At 39.7% G+C, this 18,053-nt stretch overlaps 1 protein-coding gene across 3 annotated transcripts in view; it reads left to right on the plus strand.

Moving 5' to 3' along the window:
* The first annotated feature begins 26 nt into the window (after nucleotides 1-26).
* Nucleotides 27-18,053, plus strand: part of LARP7 (La ribonucleoprotein 7, transcriptional regulator) — a 28,844-nt gene continuing 10,817 nt past the window's right edge. Inside the window, exons 1-9 of one of the 3 annotated variants that reach the window (XM_074588620.1) lie at nucleotides 27-243; nucleotides 4,822-5,037; nucleotides 6,523-6,623; nucleotides 6,733-6,816; nucleotides 10,005-10,169; nucleotides 10,867-10,975; nucleotides 12,546-12,920; nucleotides 13,876-14,005; nucleotides 16,982-17,139. In XM_074588620.1, the coding sequence (XP_074444721.1) occupies nucleotides 4,830-5,037; nucleotides 6,523-6,623; nucleotides 6,733-6,816; nucleotides 10,005-10,169; nucleotides 10,867-10,975; nucleotides 12,546-12,920; nucleotides 13,876-14,005; nucleotides 16,982-17,139 (1,330 nt within the window). In that variant the 5' untranslated portion in view covers nucleotides 27-243; nucleotides 4,822-4,829. Of the gene's footprint in view, nucleotides 244-395; nucleotides 869-4,821; nucleotides 5,038-6,522; nucleotides 6,624-6,732; nucleotides 6,817-10,004; nucleotides 10,170-10,866; nucleotides 10,976-12,545; nucleotides 12,921-13,875; nucleotides 14,006-16,981; nucleotides 17,140-18,053 lie in introns of those variants that run through there. The other 2 variants (XM_074588622.1, XM_074588623.1) reach the window with 2 other exon arrangements.

Below are 18,053 nucleotides of genomic sequence, written 5' to 3' on the forward strand. Positions count from 1 at the left end.
ACGCCCAGGAGGAAGTCACGTGGCGCGGCGCCGGGCGCGCGCGCGCGCACCCACCCACACACTCTCCCTCCTCCCCCCCCCGCGCGACACTGCGCATGCGCGGGCGGCGCCGCGGGGCTTTTCTCCCTGCGGGGGCCGCGCGTCGCGCCGGGATTGACGGCGGCGGCGGCGGGAGGGGGGTAGGTCTTGCTGCGAGAGGCTGACGGTACGGCCCGGTGCCCCCGCCGTGGGTGGCGGCGGCAGGTCAGTGGTGTGGGATTGGGGAGGGGGGAACGGGCCGGCGCGACGGCGGGGCAGGCAGGGGGCGCTGCGCCCCCCCAATTCGTGCCGTGCGCATGCGCTCTGCGAAGGCGGCGGCCGTTGGGCTGAGGGGGCTGCGCGTGCCGGGCTCCCTCAGGCGGGGGGTGGGCGGGAAGGAGCCGTCGCCTCAGGAAAAGCGTCGCCTTTTGGTGCCGCTACTCGCGTCCCTTAACCTTCACCTGGCCTCGCCTGTTGTGCTCTCCCCTTCCCCTCCCCTGTGGTCGGCGGCTGGGTGTCCGTCCTTCCCACTGCCCGCTTTTCCCGAGGCGTGCGGCACCTTCCCGAGGCGTTCGAACGGCCCCTGGCCCTCGGCGTCTCTCTCGGGCTCTGTGGTGACTTTGCCCTCGCAGGTCGTGGTTCTGGCCGGGGTGCCTTCGCGCTTGGGCAAGGCCTGGTACCTGGTGTTGGAGGAGAGGGTCCCATCTTGAGGAGGGGGAGCATGGGGAGCGGCTGGCCTTGGGCTAGCGTGTGAGCCCTTGCTTTGCTATTTTATGCGTATAAGGTCTGTGAGCAGTTGCAGCGGCAGTGCGGAAACCTGCAGCGGTCAGTACCTGCGCGATTGGCAAAGGTATGGCGGTCTGCCTTTTTGGTAGCTAGGATTTAGCTAGTTGCCACGCTGGCAAAGGTCAAGTGGGGGCTAAAAAAATCGATTTCACATGGTGTTTCTCGCCTTTGTTTCAAGGATAAGGAAGATGAAGTTCTCCCACGGTTGTGCCAGTGTTTCTGGGCCAGTCTGTGTGCAGCTGCTAATAGGGCAACAGAATGTCTTGCTTTTGTACCCGCCTCTATCCTGCTCCCAAGTGCTTATTCCTGCTGCTTGCTTCCTTTCATCGTTCTGCTGCTTATTCAGCTCCTTAATGAATTGGTTTAACCCACTCACGCAGCAGGGAAAGACTAGAAAATAAGAAAAACCACCCAGAGCTAAACTGTCTTACCAGAGGGTGAGATGCTCTGAGGGAAGAACGTGTACCGACTAAAATGAGAGAGCTAGGCTGCCCTCTTGGTGTCAGTGAACTGTGGGTTCATATAGTTGAATCCATCTAAGCATAGTCTTGTTCTGTGGGCCTGTGTTTTATTAAAAATGCACTTTCTGCCTCCTGTGATGATAGAGGAAAGGGTAACCATGGTAGGACTGACGCAGTGGGGTCTGCCTGTGTCTGGAAACAGCCTTAACGCCCATTGCTGTCACGTAGAAGCAAAACCTTTTCTGTTTGTGCGCACGTGGGTTTTGGAACATCTCTTGAATGCCTTAAATGGGGGTTTAAAATGATGTATTGGTTTCCTTGCTTAAAGTGGGGAAAAAGCAGGTTCTCTGGTTGCAGGTTAAGAAAACTGCGCTGATCCCCCTGAACTAACTTCTCTCTTTTCTTAGCTCGCTTTCCATAGAGTGAAGTTGCAAGGCAGGATGGGAACTTAAACTGCTGCTGCTCTGCCTGTGTCTATATTAGAGTAAGAATACCCGAGGTAGGCTACTGAATGTGTCTTTGAAAGTAGTTTCAGGTTTGCTGAATGCTTACGTTTATTTTGGAGTAAATGTCCACTAGAGGAAGTGCTGCCACTGACTATATGGAAACATTTAGAAGTATTTTGAATGATTCTTTCTCCTCCCCCCACCCTCCTGTTGCTCCATTTTGCTACTTAAAATGCCCAAAGCAAATAAGCGTTTGCATCAATGCTTAATATAAAAGAATAAAGGGTATTTTATAACTGTTTCTTCCAGACCTCAGATTACAGTTAGATTTGATTATGTTTTTCTAGATCTTTGTAACAATAGAAGTTGGGTTTGGAACTTAGCTGTGTACAGGTTAGCACTGACGTGTTTAGTGTTTGCCTTTTAAAGAGTATAGGTAAGTTACTACAGATTTATCTGGACCTGTATTATGTTGATTTACATTATCTTAGGTTTCTTTGAGTTCCCTCCTGCTGCTTAATTGTCCCTCCTTTTCCTGGTATCACTGTCCCACATAGGGACGCTGTGATTTTACTTAATTTGAGGACAGCTAAGGGATGGCAGCTGCTTTGCTTTAACAGAGTGAAGTTTTGACCCTGCTTTTGCTTTCTTCTGATTTTAATTGTTTATCAGAATAGTGCTTGCAGCTGTGAGGCTGGCAGTGTAAGAGTTGGCGAGTCCATGAAAATGCACTATCTTATACCTCGGCATTGCAGCTTTCATTGATGAGTTGAGGTTTGCAAGAGTAATGGCAAATTAAGAGAATACCAGTGAAAAAGCAAGTGCTACGAGTTATTAACACACTTACTTATAAACGGTATTTTCTTAAATCCTGAGTTTTAATCTAGTGTTGTCTCAGGTGTGAGTATTTTACTACTGGATGTAAGATTGTATACAGATTCTAATTATAGGCTTCTGGCTGACATTTGCTCTGACTCTGTATTTTCAAGCTCCTCCAAAGTAATTTTCTCAAAGGTTCATTTCTAAAGCAAGTAGCACAAAGTGTGTGGGGGGGAAGCCCAGAGTATAGCTTGCAGCTGTTTTTCTTTAAGCTTGAATGAGAACCTCTCTCCTGGGAAAGAAGTCCCAAGGCTGAGTGACTCAAAATGCATGAAACGCTTAGATGGCTTCTTAAAATAAAGCTTTGCTGTACATAAGCCGCATTGATTATATGTCAGTGTGGTCATTTAATGCTGTTCAGCCACTAAAAGTATCCCTTAATGATGCTCTACCTTTAATGGTGCAACTCAGTGTAGCCCTCGGCTAAGTAGCATATTGTTCTGCTGATTATTAATATGAATATCTTGTTGAAGGGCTTGAATGGAGCTTGAACTTCTGCTTGGGTTGGAAGTTCTACCTGGCTTATCTGTTCAAGGTAATTGTTGACCTTTCGCTATCTTGAGTGGTCAGCTCACAGCGGGGAGAGAAACTGATATCCGGCCAAGGAAGCCTGATTTGCACAATAATTTGAGGACCATTTCCATTTTTGTCATCCTGTTGCAGAGGTGGGCTTCCTCTCTGATGGCTCTAGTCACGTTTTCCTTGTACGGTGCCTTGGCAGAGAGCTGAGAAGTCTTTCATGTGGTGATTGGTACATTAATTACTTTAATTTTTGTGTTAATTTCATTTTCCACAAGGTGTCTGCTTTTGGCAGTATGGCTTTGGTTCGCTCCTGTAAAATCAAGTACTGTGGTGACAAGCAGGTCTGGTGGAGGGCTAACTAGCTACAGCAAATTGAACTGTGAACAAAAAAGATGGATTGATGCATTAAAAATTGTTTATGTTCTTCAAGGCAAATCTGTACATTTAAGTCACTTGCCCCTAATTAGTCCCTAATCTCTAGGGGCCTGATTCTGAGGTTCTGACGGAACTCGGTTTGCCGTTAAAATCAGTGACAGTTGATGAAAAAGCCCTAACCAAAGAAAGGAAAAGCGTCTGTTTAAGGGTAGCACATACCGATTGCCACAGGGACTTGCAACTAAGAATGTGTTACAACATAGTCAGAGTTGGGATTGGAAGATTTTGAATTCCTGCTCTTTGGTAGGGCCTTGGCAATTCACAGAGCGAGTAGTTCGCATTTTTGATGTAACAAAGACAGTTGTAAAAACAAACCTTACTATTACCAGATCTGCCATGAATATCAACTAGGTGTCTCAGTCTATCTTTACATGGTATTTATTTATAAGGATTAATAGGTGCGTCTTGCTTGGAGGTCATACCATAAATTTTTGCAGCGAGCTCTTCAGTCGCTGCGTGTGTGTGCCTGTGTGTAACCTGTTTGCAACCGCTGGATTTACGATACGTGCCTGCTGAGCATGGTCCTTTCTCCAGCCTTTTCACAAGTCTTCTATATAATGCATCTTCTTTTTTTTTCTTCTCTGCTTTGCCTTCTACCTAAAAGGGTAATTTCTGAAGTGTATACTGCTCTGGTGTTTTGTGTGTCCTTTCTAATGGTTTGTACTGGGAGATACGGACAGTGGAGAACAAATTATTTCTTTTTTCAAGTCTAAGAAAATGTGTTTATTGGGAGGGAAGTTGTCTGCTTTTTAGATTTAGTTTTTGTAGGCTCTCTTTAGCAAGTAGCTTGCTTTTCTGGTAACGGGGAAGTTATGTATTATTAAAACACACTTTGTGACCTGCACAAATGCTTTAAAGAATTTTCCAAGCAGTTGGAACTGTGAATCCCACGACTGCTGCTGAGATTCAGAAGCTGCTGTTAGAAGTCTGATGGAGAGGACAGACTGTTCACAAGGCACTCTGGATTAACACGATAATACAAATTTTAAATGAAAAGCCTGCAGTTTGGTACCGGTTTGCTTCCAGTGAATCTCTGGGGCTAAAGGGCAGTACTAGGTGCCATGAGGTCCAGCTTAGTCTTCACCGCACAGTTATTGTGTGACCTACTTTTCCTCATCTTCCGTGTGCTTTGTGCTCTTCTACGCTACAAGTAACAAATGGCACATAGTCTCAAAGGGGATGCGCGACGTTTTTAATGTAAGATAAACCAAGAATGTTTAGTCCTTGAAATGAGAATATTTTGTTTTTTCTCAAAGGTTATATTTAACTTTCAGTTGACAGGATGACAGGAATGGAGACTGAAACTGCAAGAGACAAAGCCATGGAAGAAGAAAGCACTGAACAGAAAAAGGAGAGAGAGAAAAAGAAGAGGTCAAGGGTTAAACAGGTGCTCGCAGATATAGCGAAACAAGTGGATTTCTGGTTTGGCGATGTTAATCTCCACAAAGACAGATTTCTCCGAGAACAAATAGAAAAGTCCAGAGATGGGTGTAAGTTTATATTCACTACGTTTCAGTAAACAGATATGTTTAACTTTGTTCTTAGCTATATTGCTGGTGTCAGTTAGAAGTTATTTTGAGGTACACGCCTGCTCTTGGGGAAGACAGTAGATTCATGCTGGAAACCAGCATTAGGATTAGCGGCTCGGGAGACAGAGCTTGGCACTAGTTTTTAGAAATTGTATTTAGTGTTTCTCTTTTTCTTTGCTTTCCTGCCAGCCATAATATAGAGGCATTTGCCAGGGTAGGAATCCTTGTGTGGCAGACCTGATTTTATTTTTTTAACTTTGTGTACTTTTAAGAACAGGCAAACAAACAAGGGACATTTTGCCCTTGGAGGTACAGTACTTGACTTGTAGGGTGTGTATGTATATGCAGAAATTAAAATGTCATTTGGATTTGCAGTTTAGCTATACATACTTGTGTGTGTGTGTTTTCTGCACAAGTTTGATAGGTGAGAAATCATGTAGTTGCATGTAGGGCTACTGTGGCTACTGCAGACAATTTTTCATGTGGTTTATCGACTTCAGAGTGGGAAGTTGAGCTTGTTTCTGAAACTATTTGCCAGTTTCTGGAGAAGAAGTTAATTTACACAGTAGCTGCAGCGACTAGTATGCTAGTGCTTTAAAAAACAGTAGATATGTGGTAAAGACAGTCTATCAGTATAATTATTTAATTAACTGTGTAATGATAGATGGACTACAACTGTGGTATGTCTGTAAAAAGAGGTCGTCCCTTTCCATCAAAACAACGTCAAAAAAAGCAGTTTCCACCAGTGTTTACTTATTTTTCCTTTCTTAATAAGTCCATATTTATTTGAAGCGTAAACCATTAGTCCAGTTGCATTGCGAAAAGTCTAACCTTCTAACTGGTCGGTGTAGTCCTTTACATACATTGAACTTTGAGCCAGTTTAAAAAAAAAAAAAGGGGCCTTCAGAGGAATAAAATTTAAGCTAGGTTTTCCAGAGATGATAGAGCTTGGATGTCTTTATCTTTTTTTATTAAGAATAACGCTACGTAATTTTCTGTCAAGGTTTTAGCGGCATGACTCATGGCAGCTGAAGTGCAAGCAGTGGCTCTTTTGTGTTGGGAAGGCTGGGTTAAACACTTAATGAGTACTTGGAGGAGAGGCATGTTTTCAATGCAAATTGTTTTTGTGTTGTAAAACGACATCAGAAAGGGGGTTTTCTTCCTTTCTTTTCAAAGACAATAGTTATCAGTGGGGAGGTAAAAGAACAAAATTCCATTTGATAAAGGTTGGCACAAAAGAAAATCAAACATAGGTTTACTTGAAACTTTAATTTTGGTGGTAAAAAATTTTCTGTAAATCCTTGGCAGCGTGGTTACATACTGCACTTATGACTTGCAGACTGTTTTACAAAAATACTGGTTCGGCCTTAACGTCAGATTAGAAAAAATAGCTAATGCTTTCTAGATTACCCTGACTTCATCATTTGCACCTTTTTTTATCCTTAGATGTTGACATATCACTTCTTGTTTCTTTCAACAAAATGAAAAAATTAACTACTGATGGAAAATTGATAGCTCGAGCAGTTAAAAGTTCATCTGTTGTAGAGGTATGTAATATTTCACTCTCTTGTATTTGCTGATACTGGCGAAATAAGGATAGTGGTACTGAAGTAGGCAATAATCTTATGAAAAATGTTCATTTCCTGTTACTTTTAGTTGGATTTAGAAGGAACTAGAATCAGAAGACGCCAGCCCCTGGGTGAGCAACCAAAGGATGTGGATAGTCGTACAGTCTACGTGGTAAGGTTGTACTTGTATACGCCTGGTGCCTGGCAGAGTGCTTTATTTCTAACTATGGACGCTTTTTGGCTTTCTTGCTGTTAATTCCTTGAGTGCAAACTCCACTGTTCATTGTCTGTGACAATCTGATTACATAGTATTATTTTCTGTATTAAGAGCAACAAAACAACATAAAGAAGCCATATAGTTTTATCCGAATTAGAAAGTAGATTTTCTTTGAGAACGATAATGGATTTAGTACAGAAGATGTTTACATAAATTATAAAAGCTAATAGAATTTGATTGTCCTTTTTTTTTTTTTTCCAAAAGAAAAGGACAGTGTGAGGGAGGGAAATGCGTTATGGATGTACTGAACCTGTAATGCTAAGGCCCACAGAGTGGGGTTAATGTACATGTTTGATGCAGTAAGTATTTTTTGTATGCAGAAGGTATCTGTGCATCGGTATTCTTGGTAACACAGGGAGGGACTGGGCAGGTGACTGCCTACTGTTGCTTGTGCAGTGTATTAAGGGAAATAAATTAAGCAAAGGCAGGTGAGCGCTGGCAGTGAGCGTGACAAGAAAGGGGTTAGTTTGGTGCACCGATTTCTTTTACCAGCTTAAATCATTGTAAATGCTGAGCAATGAGCTGCTTCACGTGCTGGTAAGAAAGGGTGCGCTTTCGTTTAGCTATTACTGCTTTCACTGGGCTTTTCTAGTCCGTGCCGTTAGAGGAGTAACACTGCTACCAAGAAACATTTACAGATTACAATAATGTAGTCAAAGCTTTATAATAACGTTGCTAGTTTTATCAAACAGTATCTGGCCGGGTTTGTAATATCGTCAGGGGTACTTTAGAAAGTACAGTCTGATTACGAAATCTGTTACTGCAAGTGCCTCTGGTTGTGTAACACACAAACATGGTTCTTGTAAAAGCAGAATGTGCTGAAATGAGCCAGTCTTATTTTTAGGAGGCTGTAAAAAAAAAAAAAAAAAAGTCCTCCTAATAGCACAGTATCCTGTGGCTACCTTGATACTGGAGTGATTAATTAATTTAAATGAAAATAGCTTGTACTGCTGGAAAAACTCTGCATTTCAACATGGTGTTTCAGATGTGTTATATTGATTATCATGTTGTTGAACCGCTGAAGCGGTAGCGTGGAAAGAGATCTGATAGTTGGACTGTCACTTATTTAAAACCCTGTGCAATTTATAAATAGGACCGAAGCCAGTGTGGAATTCCCTTTGTCTCTAAAGCAAACTTTCTGTGGCTAACGTAGGTGTATACCTGTAGCAAACAAATTAGCGATTTCAAGCAGACATCAAGCTTTCTGTGATGAAGGTAGATAATAATCATGCCCCAAATGCCAGCCCATCCAGATAAAGAGAAGCTGGAATACTCTCATCATTGCATCAAAAGCCCAGAAAAGGTTATTCATTGGGTTTTTTTAAGTATGATGTGTGCCAGTGATAGTATTTCCCTAACATGGTTACAGGGACTGCTTAGAACTTCTCAAATACTTTGTCTATATCATTTTTGGAAAAGATATTCCAAATGTAATGAGCTATATAGTCTACCCATAGCTAAATGCTTTTAATATTCCAAACGTAATGAGCTATATAGTGTACACATAGCTAAATGCTTTTAATTTTTAAGCTTTTTTTGTAAGACCAAAATAGATAACTGGTATGTTTTAGTAAGTTACGGAATTCATAGAGAACGTAGTTAGAGAATATGTAGCAACCCATTACCTCCTCTTACTGATATCAGAGGATGGGGTTTTTTCCTTTTTGAAGACTAGGTTGTGAATATGCCTTTTATACTGCAATTACAGAAATGTTAGGCCGTGTTAAATGAGTGATAGGTAGCAATGGCGGGGGGAGCGGAAGTAGTTGGTGTTGGTAAGTTTCATTTCATTCTGGAGTAGGAAGAGAGAAAGATTAATACAAAGGTTACAGTTAAAGCCTCCCCTGCGAAGGATTGTCTCCAACGGTAGCATGTTTTCTGAATTTATGCAGGAAGTCAAAGATTTATGTCTGAATTGAGACTTAGAGGTGCGTTCCTTTAAGGAATAGTAACTTCATAAATTTATATTTTTTACAATATAATTTCATTTAGTGGGAGTTATCATTAAATGTCTCTGAAATAAACTTAAGGTTAGTGACTTTTTTTATATGCTTGAACATAAGCTACACTTTGACGTAGGCTGTTACTTTGTACTGATCCCATAATATTTTTAAAGCTTCAAGTAATTGACTTTTCAAGTTCCTACTAAAACCATAATGAAACGTTTTTCTCAGGCGGGCAACATTCATGCAACAATAGTTTTCTACCAGAATGTGGTAAATAATGTTTTCCTACAAGGAAAACCTTTTAGTGCAGTAACTGCTATGAAAAAAAAAATAATGAAGTATTGCTGCCTCTCACTTGTTTAGGCGTGAATTTGAGAATAGGGTTTTTAATGGTGCTCAGTTGGGTCTATTTTGAAATTGATATGACAGAATTTCTCTTTGATTGGTGAAGGGAAATACCTAGGAACTGAGACATGATGTCTACAAGCCGCTAAAATATGTTGCTATATTAAGGAGTTAGTAGAAATAAAATACCAGACAGTTTTATTGTTCAAGAAGCTGGCTGAAAGTTTCTGCCGCATCTCATCAACTAGGCCTTAAGTGCTAACTGCTAAGCTTTAAAATGTCAGCTACCGACAGGAACTTATCAGTTTGAGTAGTGACTCTTTACCGACCTACGAGAATTCTTTCTGTGACACCTGGATTGCCAACAATTTTTTTAAAATAAATAAAGTCCTTGCGTCTTTGCAGTGGATCATTTGAGACAATGCAGAATTATGTTTGCTTGAAGGCTTTAAATTTACAAAGCTATTTCATGTTGGAAAGATACAGCTGCAGGTGAGGTCTTGATATCTGTCACAGGACGAAGATAAACATCTAAATTAGAATGTATTTGTTAGACGTATATGAATGATTAGAGATCCATTCTCAGATCACTGTTTTTACTGCCTGAATACTATGACCTCTTGACAAGAATAATTACTGAAACTAAAATGTTTCTCAACGTTGTCACATCAAACCTAAATATTTTGTTATGACAGCTTTTTTTAAATTAAAAGATATAGTAAACAATCTGATATGATGGTAATACAATAGTGAGAAAAATGACATTTCTTTCTTTGATTTTTTTTTTTTTAGGAGCTGCTTCCCAAAAATGTCAATCACAGCTGGATTGAGCGGGTGTTTGGGAAGTGTGGTAACGTAGTTTACATCAGTATACCCCGGTATAAAACTACTGGCGATCCAAAGGGATTTGCTTTTGTTGAATTTGAAACTAAAGAACAAGCAGAGAAAGCTATTGAGGTGAGTAAATGGTGCCTCTGGCCCGTTAACATTCTTCCCGATTGTCACTCTGTGATCTGGATGGTGTAGTCTTTACTAGTTCACCTACTGAATCTTAAAGAAATTCCTAAAATAAGATAATGTAAAAACTTAACTTGGCGGGAGTTATGTTCCCGTCTCCTGCCCCAGGACTTCCAATCAATCCCACGATTCCTTGAAAGTGTAATTCTGTTAATAAGCTGGAGACTTAGTAGAAACGTAGTGGGTAATTTTGGGAATAATTTCGTTGGCCACTCTTGGCATCTTTTATGGAAATAGAGATCTCTGTGTAACAGTACAATGGCTATTAAGTTTCATCAGGCAAGCGTGGACATACTTAATTTTCTGTATTGAAATATGATTTGAAAGTTTAAAAACATTTGTCTTTGAATAGCATAATGGTAACAGATGCATAAAGATGTCACGTTAATGTATAACGTAAAATCAAGCAAGCTCTGCATTTAAAAAGCAAACAACAACAACAAAAAAGCCCATAAAATCAACCACAGCACTGAAAGAACAATGTATACATCTGGAGTCATGAGGGGCTGCCTCTTTCTTGAACGAATACGGGATTGTTGGTTTTAACTTGGAGGGAATTCTTTTAAAAAGCAAATATGATTAATTTTTTTTAGTAAAAGCTTGTGGATTTTAATATTTTAATTATTTTTTTTTTAAGTTTTTGAATAATCCACCAGAAGAAGCACCACGGAAACCTGGGATTTTCCCCAAAACGGTAAAGAATAAGCCTGTTCCTACCCTGAATACAAGTAACAGCAGCGTAGTAGGTAAGTGTTATTAAGTTAATGGGATCAAGAAACAAACTGTTCTGTGCCTCAACTTCTGAAGAGAGAATATTGAACTGTATCGGCTGTTACTGCAGCCGAATCTCACGTTTCTTAAAAACTTGATAAAAATGCATGTTGCTGTTTGGTTTTTGGCCAATCTAGGCTTATAAATGAAAGTGTAAAACTAAAATGTATAAGCTTCTGCCTTTTTATTTTCCTGCTTGATAATGAACTTGATTTCTTTTTTTTCCTCTGTTGCTAGCTGCCACCATTAGTCATTGTTAGGCTGGCAGAGCAGCTTTCAGTCTGTACAATAAATCATTATCTGAGCATTTAGCATTAGAAAAAGACAAACTTGACACAGATTGCTTTAAAAATATTTAGTATTGAAAGAAAAGATACAGATGTAAGAGCAGAATTAAACGTTAGTGCTGTTTGGATGAGTTTGTGATCATCTGACTTGTTTCAGAGCAAACCTCGTGGTGTTCTCTCTGCTGTAATTTTCTGTGAGAGAACTATGAAAACAGTGGATTTTTCTTTTTGCCTTTCTTCCTTTTTGGAACTCTTGTTATTTCAGCAGAGTGAAATTAACGTTTTACAGCGTATTTGCAATTCTACTTACGTGATTGATAGTTACCGGTAAAAAAAAACGGAGGATATCGCTGAGAAATGAATCCTGAATTCACAGCTGAGCGTGTTTCCAATAAATACTGTTTACTATAACTTACACAGCAGCATCACAAGATTATGTTGTAATTTTGATCACTAAAACATTTTTCCTCACTTCTGATAACGTAATACAATTTCCCAGGCTTTATAGACACCTTCCTGTCTTTTTTGTAAGTTTAATGATGAATCATGTTATATTCCTCACTATTGTCACTAATTCTTTGTTATACCAGTAACTTTTAGGACAGGAAAAAATAATCAAAGGAAAAACTTGCTTTTTAAACCCACTTAAGCTACTTTACTGCTTCATCCTGCTTATGGCAACTTTGAAGCAAGTAGACAGTATTGAACATAAAATTATTTTTTCCAGATCGGTTGACATTCTTTAATTTAGGAGGCTAGTTGTTCATTGCATAGCGTGATAGATTCATTGGGCCGAGTATCTCTTTATTCTCAGAATACAAATCGGCGGTCTCTTTTGATTTTCTTAGCTTTGGTGTTTGGCCTGAAAGGAGGAAGGTATCTCTTCTCAAAGACAAGTAAGGGATGACATAACAAAATGGACACTTGTTAAGGCGCAGTCTATTTCCTTTCTTTTTAATTTGAGAGTAAGTACTTTGGGAGTCCTGTAGTCAAGCTGCCCTCGTGACCCGGAGGTCTTTCTCACTTTGTGGGGCTGAGTGTCTTATCTGTCTTTTTTCTCTCTTCTGCTTAAAACGCCTTGGAAGACCTTTGGGATAATGTATCGCATGTGTCCAGTAGTTAGAGATGGCAGAGACAGGCATTTCATTTAACATCCCAGATTATCATGACTTGCGGTATCGTGATTGTTTACTTAGGTCAGTTAATCTAATCTAGTTTTTAATCATCGGCAGTTTTAAATATTGTATTTTTTATACAGAAGAGAAGAAAAAGAAGAAAAAAAAGAAATCCAAAATCAAGAAAGAGAGCAACGCGCAGGCAGCTGTAGAGACGAAGGAATCGAATACGAACACTACAACAGAGCAAGCACCCAAGTCAAAAAGACATAGGACTTCATCAGAGTGCTCAGAAATGGAGGGAACTGAGACTCACAGGCAGCCCTCGAGGAGAGAGAAGAGAAAGTGGGACAGAACAGAAAGCTCAGAGGGACCTTGGGAAAGCAGGCCGGGGAAGAGAAAAAGAACCAGCTCTGGAGACGGTGAGACATCAACCCCCAAAGTCAAGAAAACTGTTCAAAAGGATGAAGTTCGTCCTGTAAAAGAAGAAACAACAGAAGCTCCGAAGGATTCCAATGGTAAAGTTTGCTGCGTGTCTTTTTAGTACTTTCATGATTCATAAGCATGAATGAAATCAAACGGCAGGCGGGAAAAAGTCTAGATAAGGAGAAAAGCTAGAACTAAAGAAACTGTGGTCTTTGCAGTTGAAATGGTATTTGTAGCAGCCGAAGTTAAGTAAATAGGGGGTTACGAAGCCAAATGAAACGTATCAAGTGTCATACAAATGCATTACTGAACTGACTTTTGGAGGCTGATAGGTTTATTAATTGGCTTAATGATTATTGAGTAAACCTTTCAAGTGCCGCTGAAAGATTCACACGATGAATTTTCTTTTGGAAAGACTTAAAATTTAACTGGGAAAAGGTTGTTCTGCTTGGGTCAGTAGGTGAAAAACGGTTGAAATGGTGAAGGCTTAACAAGGTCTGTTTAGGAATATGTGGTGTTCCCTGCAGTTAAGTTAAAACCTGGTCATGAGTCATTCCAGGGAGATAAACTGCATGGAGAATAGGGAAGAACTTTCAACACCGAAGCAGGTAAATCTCATCAGAAGTAAAAATAGTACACAGAGAAGTTAATAGAACCTCACTGAAGTAACGTATGGATTAAACAGTCAGCCTAGGCAAATGGTGACAGTATAAGAACCTAGATAAGATTGAAATACAAAAGGAAAAGCTGATGATCACGGTTTCTTACATGAGATAAGGAAAAAAAGCAGTCGATGGGATTAAATGCTGCATTGAAATCACATTTTGGTTGACAATCCGCGATTAGAGACTAAACTCAGGTAGTTGAGAAAATGGACTAGAAATAGGTAGTACCCTCTGATTTTTGTGATGTTCGTTAAACTATTTTGTATAATACTGTGTCATTTTATGGAAATATTCATTCAGGCTTTATTATATAATATCTACTGTATCTTTAAGTATCTGTCATATTAGAACTAAACATTTTTCTTTTGGACTTTTAACATAGACGTTTCTGCAGAAGATGACAAAGATAAAAAAGACACATCCCTTTCAAAATCAAAAAGGAAACATAAGAAAAAGCACAAAGAAAGACACAAAATGGGTGAAGAAGTCATTCCACTCAGAGTGCTCTCCAAGTATGTTATGAAACCGATCTTACGTGACTAGTTTATGCTACCTGGTGGATGGGGAGGTGTTTATTGTTGAGTTGCTTCGTAGCCTTTTTGTTGCACGAGAGCATCGCTTTTTCCATAGTTTCACTAAGCAAATTGATTTTTTTTTTTTTCCTCAGTACTGGGAACCGATGTGGAATAATTCTTCTGCCTGTGTAGTGGTGGGCTAGAACAAGACATGTGGCCTTAAAAGGGGTTTACCTTTCTTATATTATGAAACATTTTTAAGTAACGCTGGTGGGGGCGGGTGGAGGGCAAAGCTGATTTACAGCTCCTGTGTGAGATCGAGGCTTAACGTTTGATTTATCCACCGCCGCCAGTCCAGGTACAGGCTCGGTGGCCTTGGCAAAATGGGCAATCTGAGCTTTAATTTCTTATTTTTTGTGGTTTCAATTGCAAAAAGCAGTAGTAACGGCTTTTTTGCCTAATGGTAGCTATTCACTTTAGCTAGCCAACTCTTTGCCTTTCTCCAAACCTGGGGCATTTGGAAGTATGTGGTACCTTGGTTTTTACATATTTTGAGTGTTTGGAGTTTTAAGTATTTACCGGAGTATGTAGCTGTATTGAATTTTGTTAGTTCCAGGAAACTTTTTGATGAAAGCCACAAGTTCTGCACACTTTATTTAATTTTTCTTTCTTAACAGCCTCGTGCATGGGGATTTCATTGATTCCAGCCTTCGTAATGTTTTAATTCAGTTTAAATCTTTGTATGTCTTACAGTCCATCACCATTGCTAAAGTGCAATTCCAATTTTTATTCCACAGAGTTGCATATTAGCAACAGTATTAGCCTGTAGGTTCAAATACCGGAGTTTTCCAGCCCGACTTACAATACCTACAGTAGTTCTTCAGTAGTTGATACGTAGATGAAGTCATGCCATTCCAAAAGTTTAACAAAAATATTCCATGTCTCTCGCTGTTGGGCTCTTAGGAGTCACCACAACTAAAACATGGAAGCACTTACTTTTTAGGCATCCAGCAAGTACCTCCATGTTAAAGTAGAGGGGGTCCTTGCCATCTTGTGCCAATACCGCGATGCAAAATTGTGCAATGGGCTTTTTGTATCCGTTTCGATATATTTCCTAGAAGGAGGCAAGTCCCTTGAGTTAAGACAAAAGGATTCACCACCACTAAAACGTGGAAGCACTTACTATTCAGGAACAAAGCAAGTACATCCACATTTAAGTTGTGGGGGTCCTTAAGTGGAGACACTAAATAGTAACTTTAAAAAAAACAAACAAACAAAAAAACCCAAAAAAAAACCAAAAACAAAAAAAAAAAGGAAAAAACCAAACACCAAAACCAAACAGAAGCCCCAAACACAACAGCAAAAAACCCCAACACCCCATGGTATACAGAGCTCTGTAAGTAGGCTTCTTTTAGCTTTAGCTAATTTTTAGGAACTTGTTTAAGACATTTAGGATCCACCGCCACTGAAACATGGAAGCACTTACTTTTTTTAGGCAGCAGGTACCTCCATGTTAAAGCAAAGGGGGTCCTTTAAAAAAACAAAAATAGCTGAAAATAATTTAACATACAGGCCACCGAAAAGTCGTCTCTTCTTCAGTAATACTTGATGCTTTTGGTCCTTGTTGGAGAAGCATGCCTTTATCTGCTACAGCCAAAATGCTTCATTTTTCTTTTCCCGGAATCAAAAAATCTTGCAACTGAAGCGCAGAAAAAAGAAAAATCCTGGATGGTGTTTCAGTATTGCGATCAGGATTCACCTCTACTAAAACATGGAAGCACTTACTTTTATAAAATCACAGAAAGCACCTCCATGTTAAAGTAAAAGGGGTCCACAAAAAACGGTAGTTATCAACGATGCTTGTCCTCTTCCATGCAGGTTCCGAGACTACTGAATCAAATACGGAGAAATAGTTTTAAATTTCAGTTAGCTATAGTGAAACGAGGGGAAAAAAAGTTTTGTAAGAGTATAAGCATTGCGAATACTTGCCTGACTCATTCCCCATGGTCTTCTCTTCCTTGGAGTCAAGTTAAGGAGTACCTCCTTGAGCTGTATTTATACCATACCTTGCTGTGGAATGGTGTTGCCTTTTTATCTCTAAGAATCATTACGTGGGTCTTTTGTTATTTTAATGTCTTTGCTCTGTTGAGAATGTATGATCCTGGGTGAGTCTGGATGCTTTTTTTGAAGTATACAGTTGTCAATGTTAACAGCTAAAACCATTACCACAAGATATCCTCCTCTTTAAAAATCCTCTATCAGCTTGTTTGATAGCACAGATTAGGGTAACAATGAGTCGTTCTCACAGTGGCACTACAGGCATTGTGTTTCTGTGGAGCAAAGCTCTAGCTGTTTGCAGAAACATCTCCATGTTAAATGTATGTAAATATATAAATTGCTTCCATGTGGTGGTATTTTTTAACCAAAATGCATTTGAATAGTAAGGAATGTTCTTATCTCAGTAGGTTTTTGGTGAGTTTAACCAGTTGCTGATTTTCCATCAATGATTTTTCTAGAAAATAAATGACTGAATATTAAAATAGTAACACAGGAGCGGGTTCACTGAACTAATTCAGGGATTTCAGAGTTCACTGTCTCTGAATTAACTCTGAATTTAGTGCCTATACTGCGTGTAGTTCCAGTAGAAAACACAGTTTACCAGGCTGTCCTATGTGCTTTCTAAATATGGAAAACAAATTGGGGAGCCGTCCGATTTGTATGGTAGGTTGATCTTGTTGGAACTCGCCTGGAATATTAAAAGCAAAAGCAAAACAAAAATAAAAATGCAGGTATTGACAAGCCTTAATTTGACCCAAGTGCGGGGAGATGTCTAATGGTAAGAATGGGCTGCGCTGCTCCCCAAGTTCAGCTTAAGCTGTTGGTAAACTGTTTTGTCTTAAGTTACCGTTGAGTTTTCTAAGCATTATTTTCGTGTTTACAACTGACATCTTACACCTGCGTTGCCGCTTATAGGACCGAATGGATGGATTTGAAGCAAGAATATTTGGCCCTTCAGAAAGCCAGCATGGCCTCCTTGAAGAAAACCATGTCTCAAATCAAACCTGAGCCTGTGGGAGAGATGGAAACGGAAACTTGTGCGGAGAAAAAGCCTCAGTCTGAAAATGACAAACGTAATCCTGTTTGTGATGGTTTTTTGTCGTGTTTTCTTCATGATTCTAGTGCACAAACATAAGTGGTTTAAGACGGTGGTCCTCTAGAAACGCTGCAAAATGGTTTTATTTTCTTGAATGCTGGAGCTTTCTCCGAATGTCAAATATTATTAAAAGCAAACTCCCCTCATTTAGGTAGATTTGGGACTAAGGAATTTTGTAAGTAAAGACTAAACAAGTAATTTCAGCATATTCCAACAGCACTTGAGCTTAAGGATCTTTTTAGGTAATTGTAATTATAAGTGCCTCAGAGAAGTAAATAAAGAATCGACTTTTTTTGATGCTGTAACTTGGCCTGGTTTGAAGGTTTAACTATACCTGCAGCAATTTACAAAACAATTTCTCTATGGCGTTCAAAAATGGCTTGCAGTTGGGTTTTATCAGCTTTATGGTTAAAAGGAGCTTTGTAATTATGTCCTCTTAGTTAAATTTCTACATTTTTCAGAGACAGAATTGCTCTTTTTTGGTCTGGATCCTCTGTACTTCTCTTCACTAACTTCACTAATACCTGGCATTCCGATGCCTGTCTGCTTATTTACAATTACTCCAGAACTGAGGGTTCGCTCAACTGTTAATGGTAATCAATAGAATATAAAATATTCTTATGGGAAGGCCATGTAGGCTGTAAAAACTTCTCTAAGGCTCTTTTCTTGGACCTATTTTCTTTTTCACTTTTTTTTACTCACGTTGACTTTACCTTGTGAACAGTCTTGATCCTAGATTTAAAGAAAAAAAAAATACTTAATCCGCATTAGCAGCGTTTCATGCCCTCTGTTTCATTTCTTGTGTGCGTGACGTTGCTTATGTGCTTTCATAGCATCTTTAGTGTGTCAGACTAATAAATGTAAAATTTTTTTCCTTTTTGTGTCCCCCCA

Source organism: Larus michahellis, chromosome 5, assembly GCF_964199755.1.
Source record: "Larus michahellis chromosome 5, bLarMic1.1, whole genome shotgun sequence".
Classification (NCBI taxonomy): domain Eukaryota; kingdom Metazoa; phylum Chordata; class Aves; order Charadriiformes; family Laridae; genus Larus; species Larus michahellis.